This window comes from Theobroma umbraticum, unplaced genomic scaffold (genome assembly GCF_002168275.2).
Source record: "Theobroma umbraticum cultivar Fairchild unplaced genomic scaffold, ASM216827v3 scaffold_4.1, whole genome shotgun sequence".
Classification (NCBI taxonomy): Eukaryota; Viridiplantae; Streptophyta; class Magnoliopsida; order Malvales; family Malvaceae; genus Theobroma; species Theobroma umbraticum.
This window is the reverse complement of record NW_018397258.1, coordinates 10,613,061-10,623,079: the sequence shown is the minus strand read 5'-3', so window position 1 is coordinate 10,623,079 and position 10,019 is coordinate 10,613,061. Positions and strand designations below refer to the sequence as shown.

General features: G+C 33.1%; 1 protein-coding gene across 1 annotated transcript; it reads right to left on the bottom strand.

The window, feature by feature from the left end:
- Nucleotides 1–2,166: 2,166 nt before the first annotated feature.
- MCM2 (minichromosome maintenance (MCM2/3/5) family protein) lies at nt 2,167–8,433 on the bottom strand. Its single transcript, XM_021424381.2, has 16 exons — nt 7,916–8,433; nt 7,343–7,521; nt 7,083–7,272; nt 6,692–6,911; nt 6,394–6,601; nt 5,989–6,123; nt 5,710–5,901; nt 5,408–5,580; nt 5,133–5,321; nt 4,880–4,996; nt 4,508–4,592; nt 4,269–4,415; nt 4,064–4,189; nt 3,792–3,974; nt 2,786–2,947; nt 2,167–2,690 (listed from the first exon to the last, which is right to left on the bottom strand). The coding sequence occupies exons 1-16, from the start codon at nt 8,304–8,306 to the stop codon at nt 2,565–2,567; spliced, it is 2,823 nt and encodes a 940-aa protein (XP_021280056.1). The 5' UTR covers nt 8,307–8,433; the 3' UTR covers nt 2,167–2,564.
- Between the last annotated feature and the right edge of the window lie 1,586 nt (nt 8,434–10,019).

The window sequence follows — 10,019 nt, the reverse complement described above, 5'->3', positions numbered from 1 at the left end:
GATACTCAACCCATCTGCTTGCCACATACAATTGGGAATCCTTTCTTGAAGCAATTGGCAGTTTTGAATTATCTTTCAATCATTCACACCAAAAAGAGTTCATCATATTCGTAATCCAACTATGCCTAAAATTTTTCTTCACAAGGAGAGTTAGATAACAGTGAAAAAATTTCGGTTTGAATATATTTACTTTAACAAAATCAATTGATCACCATAGTTTACCATTTTAGACGTATATTTTTTAAAAATCAATTTTATTATTTATTATAAATAAATTATTATATCAATTTTTCACATATATTATATTTTAATTAATATTTTATTTATCTATAACATATATGATATGATCATAAATTATTTGATAACACGAAAAAAAAAAACTACGCTAATAGTTGATAAACTATTAAGCAGAGAATTATAGTTATCCAGTTCCTTATTTGTCAAATTTGTTCAAGGTTAAATGTGACAAATTATTTAAAGTTTACACTTGTTATGTCTCTATCGGAAAGATAAAATATTTTAACTCTACTATTTGGACAATGATCTCAAAGCAAACAAGTGGGTGTAACTATGATTTACATACAATAAACAAGATCTAATTAAAAAGCACCATAAAAGCTTGTCACTATCAATAATTGAAAAGAACTGTATTACAATTCATTTATTGCCCTTAGACTTGAGAGGTAAATATATATATATATATATATATATATATAATATGACTTTAATATATGTCAATAGATGATGTTGAATTTGAAGGCTGTACCTTGGTACATTGCGTTATGTATATGTTAAATAAGATTGTTGGATTCAAGAAATTCAACCAATGTGTTTTTCTAAAAGCAATTTAGAATTCAATTACTAATATTAATACTATATACAAGTTTTTTTTAAGAAAAATATTTTTTAAACTGCAGAATGAAAATCATGAATTAATATCACATGAGGTGGATGTAACAATGAAAATTGTTTATCCATAAAACCCATGAGATATATGATATGGTAAAGGATTGACTAATAAAGATTGTGATGAAAGAAACTTCATTGATAATTCTTTTCTCTAAAGAGGTCAATTACAATGACTTGATAGACACTATTGCAATTAATGGGTAAATATGATTTCTTAATATATATATATATATAAGAATATTTGGTAAGAACATGTGATTATGATCACATGTTTAATATATGTGCTCTATAAATTTTTTGATTAATAATCTTGTTATGAGATAACTATGTTAGAATTATACCCACTTAATAAATGTTGGTTAGTGGGAGTTATATCTATTTGATATAAGGCATCAAAGTAACTAAAAAAGTCTCAGAATAAATTATTAAGTAATAAATAAAATAATTTTATTGAAATAATATCTATGGCCTCCTATTCTCAATAGATTAAGGTTCTAGTTAATTAGAGTTCAATGAAGCCAAAATGATAAGCTGGATTTTGACTAATTAGTTAGCTCAATTTATTTCTTGAGAAAATAGATGTATTGTATGATTTAATTGAATGTCAACTAAAATGAAAGCATAATCTAAGCTACTCAATATGTTGCAAGTAACGGAGAAATTGCTAAACAAGGAAAAGCATGCTGTCATATTGATTGAAGAGGCAAGTGGCTGTAAGCTCAAGGCTAAAGGCAAGAACAAAAATAAAAAGTTTAATCTAAAAAGAATTACTAAGAAGAAAAAAAGTGAAGGAAATTGTCATTATTAGTTGACAACTTTGTGAAAAGACTAACCTCCAGAAGGTACGTTAATTGTGCTTAATATAAAAGCTAATTTGACTATTGATCCTTGTAATTTTTTATGTTTAAATTTTGACACTTGACATATTTGCAACATGTTGAGAACGTGTGCAAACTTTGGTAATAATTTCCATAAGAACTTGTGTTTTGGAATTATCAACTATTGTTTTAAAAGAATGCAACCATGTTTCAGATATTTATAATATCTTGATTTCAACTTTAGAACTTGAATTTATTGATTATTCCTTAAATTTTACTACCAAAACTTGTGATTAAATTTAACAATAAATTTGTGATTTCTGATTTTCTATATAAATAGGAATTATTACGTAATTGATTATGAAATTTAATTTCAAAACTATTAAATTAAAAAGATATACGGAGAGACACTTGGATTTCTTTTTTAAAATATTTTTATCTTGACTTACAATTTTTTTAATTAAAAAAAATCCTTGACTTTTATATCAAATAACAATTATTGTTATCGTATGAAAAATTAAAATAGACAGAATCAGCATTTAGGCATCGAAATAAATTGTGCCAAGTCGACAGAATCATTTTTGAAGGTATTTTCGTTGCTAAAACTAACGTCCGTATAATATATTAGCCAACAATGCTCACAATTGCACAATCTTAGGTTTGTGATTCGGGAAGCGTCAGCCCTTATCACTTGCATCATCGCAAAATTTGGCTGGCCTTCCCATTCACATAGTTGTCACCCAGTGGCACCACAGAAGCTCTATCATCTGAAATGCCTGCCTAGGAACTTTTAATCTTAAGAACCATAAGGACTGACCTATCCATCCAATGCCACAGCTATGCTTTGTCATCATCTGCAAGGTGATGCCTAATAACTCTTCTTTGTTCATCCAACTTGTAATAGGCTTTAAATTCAGAGCTAGAAAAGAAGGTCTCCAAATCAGTGATTTCATATTCTTCAGCCTGCACAAAAGTTCAGTAAATCCAAAACTTAAATATTGTCAAAGGGCCTACAAGTCCATCACCATTAGTAGAGCAAAAGTTGTAAGTTCTAGTACCTTGGCTTGCAGATCTGTCACTTGCACATCAACATAGCTAAGCCCTGAAGTTGATCCAGAGAGTATTTCTTCAAAGCGCATTGCATTATTCACAAGCTCCCGAAGAAGTACAAGGAGCAGTCCATGGTAGTCCTTCTTGAAGGTTATGTATTGCCTAAAGCTCTGCAAAATACATATCAGATACTTCTCAGCCTATTCCATGACAAATGAACTGTCTTCGAAATAATGAAACAACCAATTGTACACATATACCAGGAGAGATATGCAGATGAGAAGTTTCAAAAAGACATGGAGAAGAGAGCATAAGGAAATTTTTAGGTTTGAACACATTAGATTCCTCTCAGCCTAGTCTATCACAAATAAATTGCTGCTTTTCATATGATATGTGTACCAAAATAACAATCAGCAAATTCAGTGAAGTACATAAAAAGACAATTTAATGGTTTGAATTCAGATAGAGCTTAAACAGAATTGAGTAAAGCAGTAAATGATCATATAGGAAACTCTTGAGAGAGCTTTTAAAAAAACCAAGGACATGAAAGATTGTATTGGCAAATGCCCAGCAAAGCAATGCCCATGGATGCATATGACTCCCAACTATGAGTGAAAGCCTAAAAATATGCTTGACATAGCTTGACCCACAGTATAAGATGAGATCAATTTAGACTGCAATAAATTAAAAATACTATATCAACCAGTACTGAACTTGTGCATACATACATGAGGAGGCCTAACTATATCAAATTACCAATTGTTGAAATCATCAAAATAACTACATTAATGTACGAGTGTCATGCTTGAAAAATGCAGGCCGTGAGAATACTACCTGTCCCATCTTATTTACACCCAAAATAGAGATGATAAAATACAAAGAAATAGCATACTCGATCTTTGTGCATAAAAACCTCGTAAGATAATGAACATACTGCACTAAGGTATATTAATAGAGGTATTTTGCAACTTATGGAGAAAGGTTGTGTAAGAGGTTGTGAACCCCTTCCTATACCTTTCTTAGGGCTTTTTGTACCCCAAACTTCTGTGTTGAAATGAATGATTCAAGAAGAACCCGAATAGCCATGTCCACATCTTCTTCCGTGACATGCTGCCTAAGGTGCATTCTGGCATGTGCTTCAGACATCCGGATCATTGATTCTATATGCCTCACTGCTATTGGGACTCCTTGTCCACGCTACACAGGCAAAATAAATATGAATCATTGCAACATCAAAGTAAAAATATTTTCAAATCCACTCTAGCAAATGAGAAAAGGAATCTTACAGAAGATTCTTTTCGCAGATCAGCATAAACTTTCGTAAGCTTAGCCATATCTTTATCATGGAACCTTGGGAATACATTCAACTTGGCATATGTTACATATTTCCTTAACAATTCTTGAGGAAGTATCTGAAATGCAAACATTAAAATCCATATGATTATTTTAAGGACAAGGTCCCAAAATCACAAGCAGTTTAGAGAATGTAACCTCATCTGGTCTAGCAGACACTTCAGTCTCTTCTTGGGATTCACTGAAGGCTTTGTCATCTATGTTAGCACCCTTAGGTTGTGACCTGAAGTGGCTGTCAACTACAAACTTTGCAAGCATCTCATCTGTTACAGGGTCAACAACATCCTGCATTTGAAATCAAGGTTCCTATACTATTAAGATCTGCTAGCGGAAATTTCCAATACAAAAATTTGATGTTGAGGGAAGAAGAGAATAACCTTAACAACACAGAGGATGTCAAAACGAGAAACGATGGGATCTGTCAACTCAACATTTTGAGAAAATGTTTTTGAGGAATCATATCTACAAACAAGCATACAATATTAGTTTTTAGAACCGATTCCTTATTAAAATATGATAAAAATTTGCAGGGAGAAAAAAGTTTATAACCAAAAAGAAGGGTTCTAGGCTGGGGTTGGGTTGTCATTTGAATGGCCAAAGATGATAAGTACACAAGAATATGAATCCTAAGAGCGGATTCAGAAATCTGATTTTAGGTGCATCCATGGCTAATGAAGAATGTTCTAAACTCTACAGTGAAGACATATTCAGCAAATCATCATCACATATATAAACCATTAACTGCATACCTTCCTCCAATTGGATTTGCTGCAGCAATGACAGAGCAACGAGCCTGGAGAGAAGTAACTATACCAGCTTTTGATATGCTAATGCTTTGCTGCTCCATTGCTTCATGGATACTCACCCTGAATAAACAGAAGTTTTCAATGATTTTATTGCTCAATTAATTCCCCTCCAAAGAAGAAAAGAAACGCAAAGGTAGAAGGGTGTTTTTCAAGTTATCTAATCATATTGCCAACATTTATGCTTGCCTTCCCTTACCTGTCTTGATCATTCATTTTATCAAACTCATCAATAAGACAAATCCCTTTGTCAGCTAGAACAAGGGCACCTCCTTCAAGGGTCCACTCCCTAGTGACTGGATCCTTGTGCACCGCTGCTGTGAGCCCTACAGCAGAAGCTCCTTTGCCAGTAGTATAAACAGCTCTCTGCCCAGTCTTTTCAACATACCTTAGAAGAAAATCCTTCAAATTGTAAATGCATGTCCATTATTAAGGAATTGGAGTCACCTAAAAATCAAGTGTGCGAGCTCTTACTTAAGGAATTGTGATTTTGCTGTGCCTGGATCACCTAGAAGTAGTACATTTATGTCTCCACGAAGTCGGTGTTTCCCTTCTACATTTTTCTCCTGACCTCCAAACATGGCAAGAGCTATTGCAGTTTTTATGTCTTCATGACCATAGATTGATGGGGCAATGGACTTGATAATCTGAAAAATAGATCATTAAAGCAATCAAAATAGATATTGCCCAAAAAAAGGCATTCCAAATAGATATTGCAGAATTATATGACAGGGCCACAGTTTACAAAAACAGAAAAATATTGCAAAATAACAAACCTTTTCTCCTATCCGTGGATCCTTAGCCAACTTCTCAATCTCTTCCTTATCTTCCTGAGTGAGTTTGTAGGCAGAAAAGAGATCCTGCTTCTTTGTAACATAGTTTGCCTCGACCACAGTGGCGAAGACAGGAAATCCATTTTTTGTGTTCAAAGACATGTCAAAGTTATTTGTGTAAATTCCTGTAACCTCCTGGAAAGAGTGACATGGGATGAAAACAAAATTAGTGTTCCTACCACAAGAATTAGGTACGAAGAAATTATATCAGGAAGAACCTACAATTTCTTCCCCAGGACGGGCACAATCAATCAGGTCATTGAGCAATATTATTTCCTTGTATCTTGGAAGCCGTCCTGCAGGCACAATTCCTGGGCTTTCTTGGAGTGTGAGTTTCTGGTAGTTCCTGTATACCGTCTACAACAAAGCAAGGAAGAATATATAATGAAAATCTAAATCTTAAATTACACTTTTAATCTATATTGATTGGGACAGGAAATTTATTAAAATAAAATAAACACCTCTACTAAGATTAATCAAAACTTATTTGTGGTTTAGCTGGGGGTGTTTTAATTTGGAATAACAAATAGAAGCTCAAAAAAAAGAATATAAGTTATAATTCTTTCTTGCCCACAAAAAAATGCAGAATTCAAATGCAGGAACACAGAAAGAGAGTAAGAACTTCACCTGCTCAATGTTGACAGTGAATGGCCCTTTTGATTGGCATTCAGGGCAGGAACCAACCTTGACCTCTGAATATGAATTTTGAAAGAATGGCCCCAAAATTGCTCCACACTTATTGCAATCATATTTTACCTGTTGCAACTGGGGAAAGACCCCTGAACGTCTGGTCACAACACCTCCAATACGAACCATGGTATTCAAATGGATTTGCCTGGAAATAACCAAACAAAATGGTAAAACTAAAGCTATAGAGAAAGCAAAATTATCAATGTTGTGATCAAAAGTGAATATTCCCCATTACCTAATATTCCGAATCTGATCATAAACTGGAAGGTTTGTAATGCGGACATATATCTTTTGGTGGATGTTCTTGTAGTTTGGATGCAAATCAAAGACCACCCTTTGGGCAACATCTTCCATAACTTCCAGGACAGATTGAGGGGCATCAGCCAGCCAGATTGCAATATTGGGGTGTACATAAATGAACTGTTTGTAATCAATCTCCAAGCTACACTTGTTAGCTGCAAAATGGAACAAAGAGTAAGTCAATAAGTAAAACAATTAACGATGTGGGCATGGAAAGCATATGTAGCACTTAGAGAATAAGGAACTGTCATTCTTAACATTGATCAAACTCTTTTGTGCATTTAAGCTTATAGAAACTTGAGGCTAAAGATGAATTGATGCTTTACCTGACACCATCTCATTTATGAGGCGTACATATTCAATGTCCCCATGTCCATTCTTTGGGTTCACATATGTAAGTAAGAAATCCCTGAACTTCTTGAAAATAAAGCGACGCACTTCATCTCTAGTAACCCACTCTCTCAATGTTCCTTGGACGCGGTACATCTCAAACTCAACTTGATCATCATCTTCATCCTGGATATAATGAGGAGAGTTAGATGCAATTTGAAATGCCAAATGATTGAAGTTCAGGAGAGGTCAGAACCTCGTAGGGGTAATCGTCAGTACGATCAGTCATGGGCACATCGTCCCTAGAGTGGCCTTGCTGTGACCTTCCTGGTGAACTCTGCATGCCATCAGTGTCATCATAGCTTCTTGGTGCAGCTGAAGGCCTGAAATCAGCTCTTGATCTCTTAGATGGCCTATAATTGTCATCATCTGTATCTGCAATCATCATTTCAACTTCATAAATAAACTACTTTATATACAATGAGAGAACAAGTTAGACCAGAAACAGAAAAATGGTAGGCCATGGAGCACTTCATACGATTCAAAAAGTTTTGTTTATATTGACAAGCACCCCTCTTCGTTTTTTCTTACTGTTAACTTTTCAAGTTTTAACTGACAGGGAGCTAGCTAGACTAGCCATAAAAGCATTGTATTGATTGGAGCAATAAGGCCTAATATGGGTATTATAGGAGAGTTAGATGCAATTTTGAAAGGCCTAAAAAGCATGCTTGGAAATGATATAGGTAAAATAGTCTAGGAACATGATTTCTACTACATATCGTTTAGTGCAATGAAATTTTCACATATATATTATATTTGAAACACCGACCTTGGTCATGGAGAAGCTGGGGGAGCTTGCGATTGGAGACGCCAGCATCACGGGCTTCAAGCTCCAACTCCGCAGCCCTACGATCCTGCATGATCTGATCCAAATCTCTCTCATCCTCCATAGAGTCATCCAAACCCATCGACTCGTACTGGTCATGCTCATCCATCCTCCTATAGTCATCCATGAAATTATCATTGTAGAGATCTTCTCCTTCGTCCTCCTCTTCCTCCACCACATCCACCTCGTCTCTTATTATCTCAGGATCCACCGCCGCCTCTTCCTCGCCCGATGAGTGGCTGCTGTCATGGGGCAACTGATCCGTGTTAAACCCCGCAGATGTCGGCGATTCTGGTGTCGACGGCAGCGGATTCCCAGAATCTTCTCCCGCCATTCTTCCCCGCTTTTCTTTGGCCACTCAGCCGTATCAGAATCAGAAACGAAAAGGGAAAATGGGTCGCTCTTTCCGCAGGGCACCCAATACGCACACTATGGTAAAACCTTCTCCAGTTTGGCGGGAATGTTTGGCGCCAAAATGGAGTACGCCTCGCACTGCTTATCCTATCCAGACTTCGACTTGGCCCAGCCCAACATCTCGCTACTTAATCACCTCTAAATGGTCTGCTCGGCTTGCAGCCTTTGATAGGTTAAAGTCAAACCGTAAATGAGTTTAGTCTAATTTTATATTAATTTTATTTGAAAAATTAATTTATTTTTTTGTTAATATTATATATATATGAAAACTTATTAATTTAAATATGAATGTGATTATAATTTCTACTAATAATGTATAACCCCATCAAATAATTTGTAAGCATTAAAATTTGTGCTAATTAATTGTAATAGTTGAAAGAATTAGTTACAATAAGAAATAATTTGAAAATATAAAATAGTACTAATAATTGTTTAATTATTCTCCCCTATTTCATTTTTATGGTCACTTCTATGCAGTTTTTTGAAGAAGAAAAAGTTTTGATATTACCGTTTTTTATGTTAATTACGTAGAATAAAATTTTGTTATTTAAATAATTTTAATTTATAAAATTATTAATTATAAGTTTTTTTAAATATTACATTTACTGCTATGAACCTTAATATATGTTCCTCTCAATATAATTATATTGTGTTAATAATAATAATGATTTTACCACACCCAAATATTTGATTAATTAATTAATGTATAATCTCTCTATTTAAAAAGTATGAATTCGAATCGCTTTCTCTAAAATTAATAATAATAATAATAATAATAATAATAATAATAATAATAATTTTATCAACAATTATAGTTCTAATAACGAAATAAAGTTAGAGTTAAAAATAAAATATATTGAAAGTAATAGTTCGTAATCTAGATAAATTTTAATAGTGTCCCACTTTTGAGGTTTTATAGTCAAACTTTTTTAAATTTGACCCCAATTAGTTTAAATTTTTTAGTAAATAAATTTTAGCAAATATATATTTAAAAACTACTTTAATTAAAAGTTTTGAAAGAAAACTTATTCTAATTTTAATTATTAATAATTTATTAATAAAAGAAATTAAATGTGAAAAATGTGATAAAAAAAGTTAAACTCAATAGTATAAAATTTGAATAAAATCATTTGTTCAAACCGTTTCAATTGAAGACCGATATATGGTTTGTATGGTTGGAAGGGATCAATCGAAATGCGAGTAATCTGATCAACTAAGAATCGATCAACTTATCAATTTGAGTAGATTTGATCAGTTTTTTTAAAATCATATTTTACAATTTAATTGTTGTCTTTGTTTTTAAAAAAAGTTTCATAGGTGGCAATTTTTGAAATAAGATTTTATCATTTAATTGTTGCTTTTTATTTTTAAAAAGCTTTTGTAGGTGGCAAGATTGGAACCTCAATCTCAATTAAATTTAAATTTTTGTTATGTGTTTAATATATATTTAACATCGAGCTAATATCTCAAATCATCAATGTTGTCTTGAATTGAACTCATTCGTTGAACCAAGAAGCAGTTCATTGACCGTTTCAATTATTATAACGTCATCCTAAGATTAAAAGAACAATATCTCCTTGGTCTGATTTTATTTATCCATTCTTTTTTCCTTTTAGAATTTTTGACATAATAT